The 19160-nt window shown below is 30.3% G+C and overlaps 4 protein-coding genes across 4 annotated transcripts; 2 read left to right on the top strand and 2 right to left on the bottom strand.

Moving 5' to 3' along the window:
* Positions 1-9332: 9332 nt before the first annotated feature.
* LOC123272912 lies at positions 9333-10927 on the bottom strand. Its single transcript, XM_044739934.1, has 2 exons — positions 10355-10927; positions 9333-9874 (listed from the first exon to the last, which is right to left on the bottom strand). Exon 2 carries the CDS (start codon positions 9867-9869, stop codon positions 9333-9335), a length of 537 nt encoding a protein of 178 aa, XP_044595869.1. The 5' UTR covers positions 9870-9874; positions 10355-10927.
* Positions 10928-13842: 2915 nt separating this feature from the next.
* On the top strand, positions 13843-14981 carry LOC123272911. Its single transcript, XM_044739933.1, has 2 exons — positions 13843-14237; positions 14353-14981. The coding sequence occupies exon 2, from the start codon at positions 14355-14357 to the stop codon at positions 14979-14981; it is 627 nt and encodes a 208-aa protein (XP_044595868.1). The 5' UTR covers positions 13843-14237; positions 14353-14354.
* Positions 14982-15017: 36 nt separating this feature from the next.
* LOC123272910 lies at positions 15018-15803 on the top strand. The gene has a single exon (XM_044739931.1). It carries the CDS (start codon positions 15018-15020, stop codon positions 15801-15803), a length of 786 nt encoding a protein of 261 aa, XP_044595866.1.
* Positions 15804-15915: 112 nt separating this feature from the next.
* LOC123272789 lies at positions 15916-19018 on the bottom strand. Its single transcript, XM_044739785.1, has 3 exons — positions 17548-19018; positions 17092-17288; positions 15916-16944 (listed from the first exon to the last, which is right to left on the bottom strand). Exons 1-3 carry the CDS (start codon positions 17688-17690, stop codon positions 15947-15949), a joined length of 1338 nt encoding a protein of 445 aa, XP_044595720.1. The 5' UTR covers positions 17691-19018; the 3' UTR covers positions 15916-15946.
* Between the last annotated feature and the right edge of the window lie 142 nt (positions 19019-19160).

Here is a 19160-nt window from a genome sequence, read left to right as displayed (position 1 = left end):
GTATTTGAAGTTCGTGATTTGGAAAAATTACTTGGGCAGCTGGCTATTGGCACTGATTCGTCTATAATTGATAAAATTGGAGATCACTCGTTTTCAGAAAAACAGTTGGAGGTATTTACGAGCCTTACCTGGGAAAAATTGATAAAACTTCGTGAAATGTTAACGTCGATGAGAAAATCAGTGAATCGTAATGTCATTCAAGCTCTCGTTATTTTTTTATTCAAATTACGAACAGGAAATTCAAATGCAGTGATATCTTCCATTTTTGGTTTAGCTCGGGAACAAATGGTATCCGACTACTGTGATAAAGTAATATCTTCATTTGAAAAAGATGTTTTACCTCAGTATTTCGGAATCGATGCTATTAGTAGGGAGACATTACTCGCCAATACCTCTAATACTGCTAAAGTGCTGTATCAAGTGAAAGATGACCAGTTGATATTCATTTGCGATGGAACATATATTCGCCATCAAAAAAGTGCAAATAACGAATACCAGAGGAAATCATATTCTGGTCAAAAGAAAGTTCCTCTGTGCAAACCATTCACGATATGTACTACAAATGGTTTCGTTATAGATATGCTCGGGCCATATACAGCTAATATGAACGATGCTGAGATTATGAGAATCATCTTAAGTGATCCCAATGGTCTGATCAAGTTGCTGAAAAAAGGTGACATTATTGTAGTTGATCGTGGCTTCCGGGATGTGATAGTATATTTAGAAGAATTGGGGTTTAAAGTGCTAATGCCTGCTCTCAAAGGAAAACGCAATCAACTGACCACAGATGAATCAAATGAATCCCGTTTTGTTACCAAAATCCGTTGGGTTGTTGAAGCAGTACATGGAGATATTAAGCAGAAGTTTAGGATTTTAGATCATAAACTAGACAATAAATTGCTTCCAAAAACTGGTGTTTTTTGTCGAATCGCTTGTTTTCTGCACAATGAATTTGGTAAGAGACTTGATTCTGATCTCGATCTTTCTGAAAAAAATTATTGCCGCCATGAACTCAAAAAAGTATCAAGATAATACCTTAGCCTCAGAAGTAGAGACTAATCGTTGGGCAAGAAGAAAAGTTCCTTTTGCAACAATAACTTCAGATATGTTAACTGATTTTCCTGAATTAACGGAACAAGAACTCAAAATTCTATTCACGGGATCATATCAAATGTCTCAAGCTGTATCGTATTTAGCTGAAATGATGGATGAAAACGGAACGATAATACTTTATTATTTAAAAATTACACCTAATATTATAAAATTCAAAGTCAGATCTCGACATATTAATTCGAAGACATATCATTGTTTTGTTGAATATCAATCAGATAAGAACGATATCTCTGGAATAACTCGATATTGTTGTGATTGTGCAAATGGTAGACGTACTGTTGGATGTTGCTCACACATTGCTGCTATTATATACTATTTATCTCACGCCCGATACTTAGCGAAAATCGTAAAACCAGCTGAGATACTTAGTCGTCTGTTTATTGATGAAAAAATCAGTGTCGTCGTGAATGAAGACAGTGATGAAGACTAGCCTAATTGTTATTTTGATTAAAATTTTTATTTTTTCTGTATCAAAATTCAAAATATTTCCCAATAGTATGAAAAAATATATAAGTATTAACTTTAAGTGTCTTTTGAATCAATAATAACCCTTCTAATCACTTTAACCTACTGAATCTTTCTGTTTATCTTTTGAAAAGATATTTTTTGGTAAAAATAAAATTTTCTACGTATTTATGTGTACTAAAAAAAATGTAAGTTTGTTAAAACGCAAGATTTTGAAAAAAAAATGAGTTTTTAATTTTTTTTGAATTGTTCCTCCATTTCTAATAATTCAAAAAAATTCCTGAGTATAGAGGAGTATAAAAGACATTTTCTGACGAATTTTGGTGAGTGACATATTTCAAAAAGGCTGAAAAAAAAAAAAAAATAATTTTCTTTTCTCTGTTAAAAATCGGTTTTCTATTTGAGAATCATGATCATATGATTTTTTCATGTTTTGGACTCGTAAGAATTAGGAAAAAAATCATCATTAATCAATTCCGAATTTTACTATAAAAATAAAAATAATTTTGAAAAAATAGGTTTTTTTTTTAAATTCTCGAATACCGTTTGAGTTAAAGAGCTAAAAATTGGTGTGAATTATTTTCATTCGATACCAAATCGACCCCCTAAGTATGAGTCAAAAAAGCCATGGGGGCAGAATTCCCATATTAATCCGGCTATGCCCTTTAACCCGTCAGCACTCACGTTATGAGCATTTTGCTCACGCTCGATTTAAAACAATGAAAACTTTTTCTTTTCAAATGGAAAGGGTAGATGAAATTTTTTCTACCTTCGAGGAATTTTACCTATTTTCAAATTATGAACTTTTGAAATGCTTTAATATTATATATATTTTATAAAAAAAATATTTTTCCCATGCGCGTCGGAAATTGTGAGCATTCTTCTCATCGCGAGATTATAGGTGTAACAAAAAAAAATTTACTTTCGGTAACGTTCGGGCTAGTTCGTGTATCTTCGTAACTGTATAGCTGCCCGGCCGCATGCAGATTAAACGTGAGCAAATCTCTCATCACGAGAGTAAATATTACCGAAAAGTTCACGTGAGTGCTGACGGGTTAATTGGAGTATTGTTTTGACTTGCACACATTCCATTGAATTGGCCTGTACCTTTTATCCATGTGATTATTCTAGCTCATATATTTATTGTAACTTTAATTACTATTCTAGCTCATAATATTCATTGTTTTTTACGAATTCAATTAGAATAAGTGGCCAAATTTCTTCTTCCATCTCAAGTGTTTAGACAATGCATTCATTTTAATCTGTTACATTCCCGCGATCCAATAATAAGAAAAATTCATCGATTGTGTGATCAGCAAAAATAAAATATATGTAAAATTCTTAGTCCGTTGAATGAATAGCTACATGTAAAGTTAAATTTTGGAAACCTTACAATGACTTTTTCTTCGCTGTCAAAGAGACGATTGTTGTAAGAAAATATAATTATTAAAAAAGAAAAATATTTAAATCGATTGACCTTAGAGGCCATCCCTGTAATTTCCAGTTTCTCTTGAGATTCTTTTCAATTTTATGTCTGTAGGAACAATATGAATTTTTTGACTATTATTACTACCGCACTCCTATGTGGGAGAGGAATTTCGTGAGATCCTATTCGATATGATTTCTACGTTGTAAACTATATTTTGAAATTGAGATATTTTATTGTTAACACTAACCCCCGCGAAACTTATTGGGAGTGGTTTAATGTAAAATCCGCTCTTAGATCATTTCTATATCAGATATAGAAGACTCCTACTAAATTTGGAGTCTATTAGAGCTATAGCTTAGAAATTAAAAATTTTTATTGTTAACACTCACCCCCGCATACTCTTGTGAGGTGAGCTATCCTAAAATTCGTTTATATATTATTTCTACATCTCTTACCGAAGATTCCTACTAAATTTGGAGTCTATAGGAGCTACAGTTTAAAAACGGGAATTCTTCATTGTTAACGCCCCCGCAATCTCCTTTGGGAGAGGAATTTCTTAAAATCCGTTCTTAGCTGATATCTACGTAGGAAAAGTAATATTCCTACCTAATTTCAAGTTTCTAGGTCCTATAGTATCCAAGATGTCGTGATGAGTAACTATATAGATGGGAATCTCCTTTACTTATATAGATTTACTTAATTCATTAATGTTAAAAAATTTTAATGATTATGTATTTGCGTTCACTTAATGATTTTATTTATTTAAACAACAGAAAAATTTGACAGAAATTAAAAATCTAATTTTTAGGTCAGTTAAAACTATAATTTGAAAATGTAAATTTTTTATTGTTGCCGCGCACAATCATTTTTTGAGTAGATTATGGTACAATCGTTCGTAACTGATCCTTCCTAACTTTCTACTTTTATTCTAATGATTCCTCTGAATTTATTTGACAACTGAATTTATAATAACAGTTTATTTATTTTGACAGTTATTATAGCGACGGTAACCATGGTAACGGTAACCAGGGTAACGGTAACCATAGTAACGGTAACCATAGTAACGGTAACCATGGCACCGGTAACCATGGAAATGGTAACCATGGCAACGGTAACCATGGCAATGGTAACCATGGAAATAGTAACCATGGCAATGGTAACCATGGTAATGGCAACTGTAACCATGGGAACGGTAACCATGGCAACGGTAACCATAGCAACGGTAACCATGGCAACAGTAACCATGGCAACAGTTACCATGGTAACGATAACCATGGCAACGGTAACCATTAAAACGGTTGTGGGGGAGGGTAGGGTGGGGTTGAGATCTGTAATTGATAGGTGCCACTGATGGTTTCTTAGATTGAAGAATTAATATGATATTTTTCCCCCAAAAAATTTCTCCCCAAAAGAGAGAGAGATTGGGAAGGGGCAAGAAGGCACGGGAGGGGAGGGAAAGGGATAGCATGCGTGACGGTTATCGAAAAATTCATTTTGGCTAGGAATTGCGCAAAATCCCTTCTTATCTCTCGTCTACGATGAAAAAGGAGTACCTATGCCAAATTTTAAATGAATCGGTCCAATAGTTTCAGAGATCTGGTGATGAGTCAGTGGTATTTCGCTTATATGTATATATATATATTAGGGTGTGCCAAAAAAAGACGATATTTTTTTTCTTCACTCTTAGCCCAAAATATGATAGGATATGTCTAAACAAAAATTCTGTCAAAAGGCCATCTCTTAATTTCAATTTTAAGAGCTCCTTCATCGAACTTTAAGTTTTCCCATATAAATAACATGGAAAGTACGGTCTTAAACAGTATTTTACCCTGCAAGCTGTGAAGAAAATTTTTTTTGATAAAATGAATGATTGAACCTTTTTAAGCATTAAATTTCTGAGAAAAAATTTCATTGAGTCATAAATCAATCGTCATTATTTAAGTTTTTACGGATCTTTGAAATTTGAATTTTTTGAAAATTTTACGTTTTTTGCATTTAACAGCCAAACTATTGGAGATAGAAAAAAAAAATTAAATGAAATTTTGTAGTTCGTTTGATGCTCTATAACAAAGTTCTTAACAATTTTTTGTATAATCAATAACAAAAAGCTACAGACCTACAAAGTTTTGTTTTTATTATTTTTCACTTTTTTCAATTGTACTATCGATGATATAGAACAAAAAATTTAGTATAAATTTTTTAGTATATCAAATTTGCAACAAAATTGTATAGGTGAGATTTTTCGTATTATTGATGGTTAAAAGTTACAGGCTCAACAAATTCTATTTTTATGATTTTTCATCTATATCATGTAGTATATCAATAATATATATAAAAAATTAATAATAAATATAAAGTACATTCAATTTTTTACAAATTTATGCTTGGTAAACTTTATATACTGTCTGCAGTTCAATATCGTTACAATATTATTGTTACTTCAGTAATGTTTTGCGTTAAAGAAATATTCAATGAATACAAATTGAGTGATTATCGAGACAAATGGTTAATTTTTTTAATCAGCAAGATTGAGATTCCTAGATCAAAAATTGTTTACTAAATTCCAGTAAGAATCAGAAAAACTTCAATAAGAATTTGTGAAATAGAACCCTCCTTCAAGTTGATTACTATGACTAGATTATTATAATTTTGGTTCATGATAAAATTTACACAATTAGATTAAATAATGATGATAATAAATTTATAATCACTTAATAAAAATAACAGACAAAAACGATTATCATAGTTTCAATCGTGTAGTTAAATTTTTATTTCTTTTGAATAAGTAGCTACAATTTTATTTTGGTAACGTAAGGAAATTTTTTCTGTGTTCTTCGACCACTTGCAATAAATATTGGTTTTGTTCTTCATTTCTCGTTAAGCAGTTGTTGTAGTCCTGGATTAATGCAACACCTCTTTCAGCGAGATCGTTGACAACTTTTAAGTCTGAAAACACAGATTTGCAATGTAGATAATCTTGATCAAATGCCCAGAGCTCTGGATCCTTGTCCATAAATTGATACGGTAATTGATACTGCTCAAACAAAAATAGAGATTGCTTGCTAGCAAAATCTTCGATGTTTTTCGATAATAATAAGCTTACGTCTTTGACGATAAATTTTTTTGAATTCGAAGCATTACTTTCTCGCGTTTTTATTGCAGTTACGGTTTGTCTCTTAGCATGTAAGGAAACTCTGTCATCAAACAAAGCTAACCCGACCAACTCTTCTGACAAGTACCATAAGTGTCTTGAAAATGTCACCGTTGCTGCTTCAGACATTTTTTTTTGGACAGAACGGAATTCATAAAGATTTTTGATCAGATTCAAATCTTGATAGGATGACTTTATCGCAGAAGGTGCATTAAACCATGAAACCGTGTAGAAATTAACTAGAAATAAGCAGACATATCTCAGTCCATTTACTTCAGTTGCATTGACTTTAAACTGTTTTTAAAAATGAAGATTTTTAAAGCATATAGAGCCTTAGCCATCCATCTTGCATGATGATTTGGTCCTGGAGCTCTAAATTTGATCCCGTTTTTCGGAGTACCACCTAAGAATATTAACACTAATTCCAAAAGCTCTTTATAATCATCTCTGTCATGCTTTTTCTGGAATATAAAAATGTTCATTAAGTTTTAGAAAATTATTTCAAAAATTACGATCAAATTATACATTACAACGAATAGTCATTTGTTATCTGAAAAACCACTATGATCTAGTATTAAATCTCATGTCAGTTTTCAGTATTAGTTAAATTCGACTACTAGTCAAAAGTCTAAAGGAGCAAATGAATTTTTAATTTTTTAGTGATATTTGGAAGGCGGTCCTTCGGCCAATAACTGCTTGACCGAGAGCCAAAACATAGTATTGTGAAATGTTGAGTTTTTAAACGGAGATTCTAAAATTTTTAGGAGGAAAAACGATCGGGAAATTCATTAATAATGGTCTGAGCTGCATTCTGACCGAAAAATATCATTTTTTAGTTTTATTTCGATCCGCACGACGTTTGGTGGTCAAATCGTTGATAATTAAATTAAAATCAATACACTGATAAGAAAAATTGACTTGAATCGAGAATAAAATCTTGAACTATTAAAACTATTTTTGAAGAAAATGATTTTTTGATTCAAGAGAAAAATTATTGACCAAAGAAAATTTCTTGGCTTAAGAATTTTTCTCTAGACTCAAGAAAATCAGTTTTCAAAATAGTTTTCATGGTTCAAAGATTTTTTCTATTGAGTCAAAAGTTCACTTTTTTATCAGTATAGTTTTGTATTCTATTACAAGTATCTTAACAATAAATTATTGAGAAAAAAAATTAAAAGTTAAAAATATCCGTATGAGGAACTGGAAACTTGAAAATACCTTATTGATTCTTATGGGTAAAACTATTTTTATTTAAATATACTCGTTCAAATTCAATTGAAATATTCAAAAATTCATATATTTCTTAAATTTTTCTTATTTGTATAGTGCTCTCAAACTATGACTTAAGAGTATACTTTTTAAAGTGAATGTGCGAACATTAATTAATAGAAATGATCATTATAATTTAAATTAACTACCTGCAGTTCAGTTACGATGAAACTAATTATTTCGTCTTTTACCGTGAACTTCTTTATTTATAATGGAATCTTGAATACCAGTCTCATACTTTGTTTGGTCTATGTTCTTCCAAGAGTTTTGGAACCGTACAAAAATCGGTACATTAGGAGAATTTGATCCTGGCCAAACAACTTCAACAACGCTTCTCAAAATCAACTCATATATGTGATGTCGACATGCCAAATATAGTAATGGCTTTTTTAGCATTTGTTCTAAGCGACTGCATGGTTCCTTTATCAGATCCTACAATAAAAATGATTAGAAAATTAAATAAAATTCGATACCAATTGATACTTTCGAGAATATCAAAAATTTAAGAATTTCGTACACTAAAGTATTGAAAATAAGTCATACACCGTGTACGTGAAAGACATGGACCGGAAAATTTTTTCTTAGTATAATAAATAGGGTGTGCCAAAATTCAATCCCCATGAGAAACCTTTTAAAATTGGAATTTTGAGTTCTGCTTTTAACAGGAGCTGTGTTTGGGCATTTCCTAAGATATTCTGGATTGAGACAATTTACATGATTTTCATAGAACTTTTAACAGGAGCTTTGTTTGCTCATTTCCGCTGAAATTTCGCATTTGAGCCGGAAATGCCCAAACAAAAGCTCCTGTTAAGAATTCTATGAAATTCAAATAAATTGTCTCAACTCAAAATATCTCAGAAAATTCCCAAACTCAACTCCTGTTAAAAGCAGAACTCAAAATTCAATTTGAAAGGTTTCTCACAATTGAACTTTGGCACACCCTAATAATAAAGTAATAAACTAATTAATTCAATTTCTAGTTTTAATCAAAGTGTATAGAGTAGAAAATCATCGAAAAAAAATTTTCCAAATATTTGCTGATCTTTGAGACGGTCTATAGACTTCAATCATTTTTTTTAAAACGTCATCATAAGACTCTTCTAGAGAATTTCTTTCTCGTCTTTTTGACTTTATTTCAAACTCTGTTCGATTATTTGGTGCTAAGTTATCGTCGGTGAGAGTAAAAAAGTCTTTTTTGAGTTTAACAATCGATTTCTCAGAAAATAATGATCTCCGTAAGAGTAAAAAGAGGGTCTTGAAAACTACAAAATATTCTGTACAAGCGGTCAACGGATGTTAATAAAAGAATTTTTTCGAAATCAAAATTTCGTCTAAAAAAAATTTGGATGCGTATGTATATTCAGATTACTTAGTATCAATTAAGATGTAATGAATAATTGGAGGATATTTTCTGTAGTTTTTGAATTTTAAAATGCCCTAAAAAAACTCTGAACGTTTTAAAGCGCTGGGATTTTTTCTCATAAGTACCCGTCAAAAATCAATTAGATCTTTTTAAATTATAAAGATATCTTTCTCAATTTGTATGCTCTTTTGAAGATTAAGTTATCCTTACGAAGCAACATTTTCTCTTTCAACAAATGTCAATTGTTGTAGAGAACACAAAAGGTACAAATTTTTCGAAAAGAAAACTTGAGAAAAGAAATTTTCTTTAATTTTAACAGAATATGAGCAAATTCTTTGGAAGTTTTTGTCATTTTCTTATGATTTATATTACCTCAACACTGTTCACGCTCAAAAATTTTAAAGTTCAGATTTAAAACAATACTGTATGATTATTTTCCTTCAAATTAGAGGCTTTTTAAAATCACCAAAAATTTTAAATTTTTGTTTATTTTACCTTAATTTTTGTAATAAGTATATTTACCTGTGTTTGTAGGACAAGTATCAAAACACATTGCTTTTAATACGATCCAAGATGTTCCATTCATTTATAATTTCCTTGATAGCGATAGCTTGATTTAACCCAGTCCCACGATCAAGCTTAGGTACTCCTAATAATTGCTGAGTATTAACACCTGATAAGATTATTGGAAGTCTTTCAACTTTGTCCCGGCCAGTTATATCAGGCAGTAACTTCCCATCCCAATGGATAACAACGCATTGAGCAATTCTCAAGTCAGTTTTCAAATCTTTGGCAATTTCCTTTCTTAATTCTATCCGATTTCGATGAACCGTACGGTGACTTATAGAGACATCATTTAAATTATGTCCCAAAGCCGATGCAATAGCGAAAATAAGATGTGTCGCTTGTCTACTGGTAACGTTAGCTCTATCCATTGCTGAAACAACTTCCGGTGTCATTAATTTGATTTTTTTTAGTTTTGGTTCTAGAGGTAGTTCATTAGAAAAGTCAGAAGTAGTAGAACTATTTGATTGAGTTGATGCAGTAGAAGCAGTAGAATGTTGTGAAAGAGGCAACATAGAGTCTATAAATGGAAATTTTTAAGAGTACAAATTAAGGAAAATTGAGAAAAGAGTTCAATTTCATCAGCTCATGAAAGAGATCACTAAGAAAAAAAAATTGATTTTGAAAGGAATAGGCATTGTTGTGACAAAAATAGACTTATTGAAAATTTTCATAACTTTATTTCTTAGCTGAAGAAATCCCAATTATTATCATAGCAACTTTCTCGTTGAAATTAATTTTATTTGATTCGGAAAAAAAAAACAATCTTAGAAAGACAACTTGCGAATTCACATCCAAAATTGTTTTTTCCCAAATCTAGAAAACTTTTTTGAACAAGAAAGTTACTGTTAATAAAATTTTAATTTCTTCAGCTAAGAAATGAAATTGATGAAAAGTTTTATCAAATTAACTTTTTATTGCAACATTGCTAATTAAAATAAATTTTTTCTCTCAGTGTAGATTAGAAAAAATAGAACAAAAAAACACCTATCTAATATACCTGCTAGATCAATCTCGTTAATGTCTGAGTTTGTTTCTGTACTTTCCACTTGAACAACATTCAAGTTATTATCTAGGCAAATAGTTGCTGTACTTAGCACTTCTTGAACATCGGTAGCGTTTTTTAACAACTGGCTAGTTTTACAGATGTGCCGACTATCAATCAGAATTCTTTTTTGAGGAGAATTCAGAATCTGTAAAGCATTCTGCGGTGCAATATCAAATAACCGATCAAGAGAATCTCTGAAATTTTTATTCAACTAATAGTTGAGCTGGAGATCTTTTTCGAGCTTTATTCACTTGAGTTATTTGCCAATCTTTGTACAATTTTTCAATTTTTACGATTGTATTATGTGAGTTGTTTGCAGGCAATGAAAACTTATTCCACACCTTACTAACCTCAAAAAGAACAAGTTTAGCACTTTCGCGGATAATTCGTTTTTCTGTTCTATGTTTGTAGAAAAACAAACATAAAACGTCACGATTCATCGGTAATTTTAAATTATTTAAATTTTTCGATTCGAAGCCAACTAAGTTGATGTATTTTCTTTGATTAGTTTTACTAGACATTGTTTTTTTTCCAAAAAGTATAATTGTTGTTATTACATAAATAACTCTTAAAAAATTAACCTCAATTGAAGACTAATTAAAACGAAAGACAATAGAATTCACTAATTGGCGTTCTTCCGGGAAAAATTTATCAATTAAGCGAATTCCTTAGGATAATTTGAATTTAAATTTGAATATTGGCAGCAATAACAACTTCATTTTTATAGAAAACACATAGTTCAATGCAAATATTAATATTTATAGAAACATAAACATAAAATATTGAGAATTTATTTTTGTGTAATAATTTTTCTGGGTTAAATTGCGATTAATTGATATTAAAAAGGAAACATATTTCTTTAGAGTCTAAATATATAATCAAAACTATAAAAAACTTTTTTATCTGTTTTATTTGCAAAGTAATTATAAATTTATTATCATCATTATTTAATCTAATCGTGTATATTTCATCATAAACCATAATTATAATAATCTAGTCATAGTAAACAACTTGAAGGAGGGTTCTATTTCACAAATTCTTATTGTAGTTCTTCTGATTCTTACTGGATTTTAGTAAACAATTTTTGATCTAGGAACTGCAGACAGTATATAAAGTTTACCAAGCATAAATTTGTAAAAAATTGAATGTACTTTATATTTATTATTAATTTTTTATATATATTATTGATATACTACATGATATAGATGAAAAATCATAAAAATAGAATTTGTTGAGCCTGTAACTTTTAACCATCAATAATACGAAAAATCTCACCTATACAATTTTGTTGCAAATTTGATATACTAAAAAATTTATACTAAATTTTTTGTTCTATATCATCGATAGTACAATTGAAAAAAGTGAAAAATAATAAAAACAAAACTTTGTAGGTCTGTAGCTTTTTTGTTATTGATTATACAAAAAAATTGTTAAGAACTTTGTTATAGAGCATCAAACGAACTACAAAATTGCTATTTAATTTTTTTTTCTATCTCCAATAGTTTGGCTGTTAAATGCAAAAAACGTAAAATTTTCAAAAAATTCAAATTTCAAAGATCCGTAAAAACTTAAATAATGACGATTGATTTATGACTCAATGAAATTTTTTCTCAGAAATTTAATGCTTAAAAAGGTCCAATCATTCATTTTATCAAAAAAAATTTTCTTCACAGCTTGCAGGGTAAAATACTGTTTAAGACCGTACTTTCCATGTTATTTATATGGGAAAACTTAAAGTTCGATGAAGGAGCTCTTAAAATTGAAATTAAGAGATGGCCTTTTGACAGAATTTTTGTTTAGACATATCCTATCATATTTTGGGCTAAGAGTGAAAAAAAAAAAAATATCGTCTTTTTGGCACACCCTAATATATATATATATATATATATATATATATATATATATATAAATACATACATACATAAACTTTGAACCATATGCATTTTTTAATTCCGCTTGACAATCTGAGTCGAAATATAGCAAAATTTTTCAAAAGTTCCGTCATGAGGACCACGTAATAGTTAGATTTCTATGAAATCTACTATAAGCAAAGGATGATTCTAATTAGAAGATCATTTTATTGAGATAGTTACATTTTTAATATTTACATCCTACGCATTTACATGACCTAGAACAGGTTCAGCCTTGTTGAATGATGTCATCTACTATGCAGTTAAAGAACTTCAGAACAGTATGAGTCATCTACTGCGCAGTTTCATGACCTTGAACAGGTTCAGACTTGTCTACTTCGCAGTTAGAGAATTTTAGTACTGTGAGAGTTATCAAATTCCCCTGCTCCAAGCTACAAAACAGGCTCAAACTTGTTTGATAACATCATCTGCTGGCAGTTAAGATTTTATCCACTAGATGTCATACTTTCTCGCATGTACACTGAGAAAAAAAAATACTTTTATTAAGAAAATTTTCTTGATACAAGAATTCATGTTCTTGAAAATTTTTACTTAAATTAAATAAAGCTATTCTCTTGTTTATCTATTATCCAAAGATAAATATTGATGCTCTTCTCTTCAGAAATTAATAATTAATAATAATAGAATATTTGATGGTCAGCGAATTTCTGGAACCAAGAAATTGTTAATTAAGTAAAAGTATTTTTTTTTCTCAGTGTACTCGTCATACATGAAGTTTGAATACATTAACCTTCTTAGAATATGAATAACGAAATGCACCTGTGATCTACGCAACGATAGCCAACGCTGAAATCACGGGTATATTTTTCAACAAAATGGCGGAAATACAATTCAAAATGGGGGCAATAAGATTCAAAATGGTGGATAGCGGCTACCAGATGGCAGCAATTCGATTTCAAATGGTGGATAGCAGCTTCCAAATTGCGGGGAAAATGGTGGAAATTGAAATTCAAAATGGCGGAAATCAAATGTGAATTTTACGGGAAATTGGCGGTTATTGAAATTAAAAATGGTGGATAACGGCGGCCAGATGGCGGATTAATAATGACGGAATTCAAATTGTAGAAGTCACCATCAGCGCCACCTATGAGAAAAAAGCTTAACGACATCTACAGTAGGTTAAAAGCCCAATCAGACTCAGAGTCCGTAAAACAGATTGGCCACATACGTAAAAACGTTGGCCATATCTGCAGCCGATAAAGGCCCGGCCATATCCACAGTCAGTAAAACAGATGCTAAACTTATGAACTTTTTCTGCTATCTCAACATCATCTTCTCGTTGGACTCATTTTTTTTAAAGTTTGATAATCTTCATAAAATATCTCAAATTTTTTGATAGTTCGTATAAAAAACTATTTATTATATCTCGATGAGTAGGCAATTGGGTATGTGCATGATTTTCCAATCCATTAAATAGTTATGTCTTATTATTTTTAAAAATTTTTGAAAATTTTTGAAAAAAAAATTTTTTTTTTTTATTTATAAACATTTAAACTATTTAACAATAAAAAAATTGTTAAATTTTAAACGAATAGGTAGCTCCCTCTTGCGTATGTGACGTCATTGTGCATATTCCATTCAAATTTGTTGGCGCCAATCCACTCACAGAATGTTTTTATAAAAACGCCTGATCAGCTGTTGTGATTGTTATTAAAAAAAACAACTGTTTAAATTATTTCAAAGCAAAAACATAAACTTTATAACTTTTTAATATGTCATTAAAAAACAGTGGTTGTTGGTGTATTGTACCAACATGTAAAAATACCGGTAAATCTAATCCAAATAAAATTTTTATAAATGTTCCATCAAATAAATTAAAACGAAAAATGTGGTTGGATGCATGCGGGAATAAAAGTGATTATTCTTTATCAAGTCGACTTTATTGTTGTGAGGATCATTTTGATGTAAGTAATAATAAAAATCAAAATAATTTGTTTATAATCAACTTATAACCTCAAATTTTTTAAATATTTTGACTGTAAATGAGTAATTAATTATTTTTATTTTAGTTAAAAACAGATATGGAAAATTATTTAGAGTGGAAAATGATTGGTGGTAACAAACGGATGAAAAGTAATATTTTGCCACATAAATACATTGAAGAATCAAAACTGACAAGTGTAGAAGTTTCTCCAATGGAAGTAGATCAACCAAGTTCTGAGAAATCCAGCTTCAATTTTGATGATAAAATGATAGGTCGAAATTCAAGCAATAATATCGATAATATGGATCTGGAATATTTGGATACTGCAAATTCTACTGCAACTCAAGATTTTAAAGCCAGTGCATCTAATGTTTTTTATGATAATTTTCCTCCTCAAACTATAAAAGTTAATGCTGCAGTTCAAGTCAAGATAAGAAGTTTATATAGGAGTACACAAATTCAGTGTAAACCTCAAACAAAAGACCGTGCAACTTCTCCCATTAAAATATTCTCTGGAGTAAAAAATTTGGATGACTCATGTTCTTCATCAATTAGTAATAATCAAGTAATGAACACATCAAATACAACAGTAAGTTCATTCCCAACTTCTTCAGATAACCTTTTGTCGACAAATCCAAGTACTGAAAATGAGTGGAAAAGCCAATATCAACAAGAAGAATTCCAAAAATTAAATTTAAAACAAACTTTCCAAAAAATTCAATAATCACCTCGTAAATATATCGGTATTCCAAACGACTGTATGGATATTATCGATATTTTACGGACTGCTAAATTAAGTGATGTTGAAATCTTTCTCACATTAAAAAAAATAAGACTAAATGAAAGTTTTGCTATTTTAGCAGATGATTTTGGGATGTCTACTTCTAATGTAAGTCGTACATTTACTAAGACCTTGCCAATCATAACTGAGTATTTAAAAGACTTCATTATTTGGCCTTCATCTGCAAAAATTAAACAACAATTGCCAATGAGTTTCAGGAGTCGTTATGCCGCAGTTGAATCGATCATTGATTGTTTGGAAATTGAAATTGAAAAGCCAACAGACCCAGTTAAACAATCATTGACATGGTCAGAATACAAAAAATGTAATACTGTGAAATATTTAGTATCTTGTACTCCAGATGGTATAGTTAATTTCATATCACCAGGTTATGGTGGTAGAGCATCTGATGCAGAAATAGTTTCAAACTCTGGATACTTGGATTATTTAAAGCCAGGTGCAGCTGTATTAGCAGATAGAGGTTTCAAACATATTGAAAATTTAGTAGTTGCGAAAAAAAGTACATTGATTAGACCTCCTACAGTAAGCTCTAATAAGCAACCAACTCATGATGAAGTCATTGCGACGAAACGAATCGCTAGCCTTCGAATTCACATTGAAAGGTTAATAAGAAGAATCAGAGAATTTCATATTTGTGAACCTCATTCATGTGTTAATGTTAAATTGATTCCGCAAATGGATAATATTATCACGATTGTCGCTGCTTTAACTAATTTACAAGGACCACTGATAAAAAAAACATAAGTAACATTAGAGATTAATTAAAAATATAATATTAATTATTTTACAAAATTTTGTTATTCACAGTAAATAAGCTTATGTATATATCTATAAACATTCAAAACATACAAGTGTCTTAAAATAATACGTTTTTGATCTTAATTATTTTATTGCTCTGTTTTGTATAAAGAATTAAATAATCGTTTAAAAATACATTTCTCCCAAAATTTACTCAAATCTTCCAATAATTTATTAATTAATTGTGATTCGTAATTAATAATAATAGATTTAAATGCTTTTGTATGTTCGAAGTTCGGGTCTGCAACAACAAACATCGCTTTTTTTCTTCCGGCAAAAAGCATTTGCATTTGCATTTGCGTTATGTACTTCATTGCTACTTTATCGTAATTATTAGTATCAATATATGTACGAGCACTTTTATCTGACGTTGGGCATTTAATTTCAATAACAAATTCGTCGTCAATAGCATCAGGCGAAGCTCCTAGATAAGGATATTTTTCAGATAAAAATAAACCACATTTATTAAACTTTTTTTTCATCTTCTGTTCAACTTGTTGTAAAACCATTGCTTCTAATTTTTTGCCTCGTTCCATAGCTTTTGTATTCCGCAATTTTTTACCACCGACCAACAACTCCACTAAAATTCCATTCGGTGTATTACAACGTGATGCTTCATATGCCTTTGATGCAGTAACTCGTCCGTAGCGCAATGTAAACCAGAGCTCACAGTTTGCTTGATCTTGAGTCATTTTTTCAATTCGCTCACACAAATCTTTTGACATTCGACTTCTGCTGAATGTTAAAAATTCATCATAAGATGTTCCTCCTTCATTAATGAAATTTACTAATAAATTATGAATCGAAAGACTTTGCTCGTTATTTACATCATTGAAGTATTTTAAAATTTGACTCTGTACAGTTTTTTGATTTGTTCTTTTTACAAATTCTTCTAATGCATTAAAAGGTTTATTCAAAGCAATCGATTCTTTAGTACTGGCAAAATCTTTTACCATAATGAATTTTATTGATGATCCAACTTGAGATAGAACTGATTTTCGCCAATAACATTCAATATCCGTCGGTGATGGTTCTTCAGATCTTCTGTGTAGCCACATTATAAAAGCAATCGCATGCTTGCATCCACCTAAAAAAGACAAAGGGAATGTATTGGTAGGTATTTTATTTTTAATCAATTTTTTTTGTTTCTCGTATCAAACAGTAACTATAAATAATAGAGTTAAGAATAACAGTAATAGTTATAGCTAAAATATTTTTACACTATTGCACTTACCTGACGATGCGGCACAATCATGACATTGAATCGATAAAATCTCTTCCTCAACAATATTTAAAACAAGAGTCACTCGATATGATTTATTGTGTACTCTGTGCTCAGGACAAATAAGACATTTGAGAGTACATCCTGGCCCATGAAGTTTTAGTTGAACAAATTCAATAGCAGCATCTCCATACGACTGTCTTCCGGATCTATATTTGAATATATTTATTTTATTATTAGTCTAATATTTCAACTATAATATTTAAACACTTGTTGTAAATTAAAAACTAACCTATATTAAAATTTTTTTTTATTTTTTTCAATATGAGAATTTCACTTTAAAAAAACAAAGAAAAGACTGGTTGATTTTTTTATATATACTATTTATTTTTAAAATTTCGATTTATCAAAAAATCCAAAAATTATTAAACAATAATGAAATTACGTATCATGAAAATTTATACTCACAGGTTAGCTTTTGCGCCTTGCATTTCTGCAGATACAAAATTGAAGTTAGTAGCTAAGTAAGATGCGACCATAAAAGCATCAACACGAGGTAGATTATCGGATCGAGTTTCACTGAAACCAGGATCGACTTTTCTTCGAGACATTTTTATTTCTTTTTAATTATTTATTGTCAGTTACTATCACCCCGTTCACATGTACCACTAGTACCACTCAGCATTTATGGTAATATAGAGTATAATCATAATATCTATGCTAATTATTCTTTTTAAAGAAAAATATTTATGCTACTTTCAGTAAATTTTAGTCTTAATGATAAAATATAACTTGTAACGGGTTAGTACCGTCCCTTGGTCACCCCTTTATTTAAATTTAATAATTAAGGGCGCCACTGGAATTTTTATCACGGTTTCCAGAACCGGTCCAAGCAAGAGAGATATCACAGGGTCGAGAGAAATCATAAAAATTTGACATAAATAATAACAAGTAGATTTGACATTGATCATGAATTTATTTTCTTAATTTTACATAATTAAACTCTATTTTAATTCTCACACACACTCACATACCCGAAAAATTTTCTTAATCCTAACAGTACCCTCTGAAGGAGCGTCTATACTGTAGTTTCTATCATAGTTTCTTATTCCTACGATACCCTCATAAGGAGCGTCTATATCATAGTTTCTATCATAGTTGCTTATTCCTGACGGTACCCTCATATGGAGCGTCTATACCGCAGTTTCTACCTAAGTCGCGCTGTCCACAGGACCCTCACGCTCTAAGACTCTAGATTTGACCTTGGGTGGTCGCCCGGACCCCTGCCCAAGGTTCAAACCGTCCTTAGCCCTTTCGCTGTCGCCCGGACCCTCACTACGGGACTAAGGAACCTGAAGTCGACTAGGACAGAGGAGGATACCATGACACTAGTCGACAACCTGCTAATACTAACCTCCTCGACAGCCCGTGAACGAGGAGTATATAATGTAAATTTAATTTTTCACACACACACACACACACACACAATATAATAATTTCATCCAAACACACTCTTGACTCTAATTAACAATCATTTTTAAAATTCTTAAATACTTTTTTCAACATGACTTCCTGGGAATCAATTTTCCCGGTCCCTAACTTGACTTCGATAAATAATTTTATTTAATTTTGGTCGCTTAGTTATTAATATCACAGCAGCGTTTTATTCAACCAAAATTTTAGATTAATTAAAATTTACTCGAATTCAAACTGCCTGAATAATCGGCTTATATCTATTTTGAATTCCAGTAAGAATTTGGGACTTAGTCGTCAACTTGGCTAAATTTTTCCAAGGCTAAATTTTTATGTTCATTATTTTTGAAACTTATCACACTGGAATTTGACAATGTTATTTATCGAAGTTTTTGAACAATTTTGATCTATTGACAATTTTACGCTTGTAATTTTTTTATAAATTAATTTACTGCTTGACAATTGTAATTTTTTAAAGAATTTTATTTTATTTAAAAATTTTTGATATTTTCCCAAAGTTAATTTTAATGAATAATTTTCATTTTAAATTTTAATTTATTTTTAATTGTTGATTTTATTAATCAATTTTAATATAACTCGGATAAATC

This window comes from Cotesia glomerata, linkage group LG10 (genome assembly GCF_020080835.1).
Source record: "Cotesia glomerata isolate CgM1 linkage group LG10, MPM_Cglom_v2.3, whole genome shotgun sequence".
In the NCBI taxonomy this organism is placed as follows: Eukaryota; Metazoa; Arthropoda; class Insecta; order Hymenoptera; family Braconidae; genus Cotesia; species Cotesia glomerata.
Note: the sequence above shows the minus strand (reverse complement) of the source record. Positions and strands in the feature narration are given on the sequence as shown.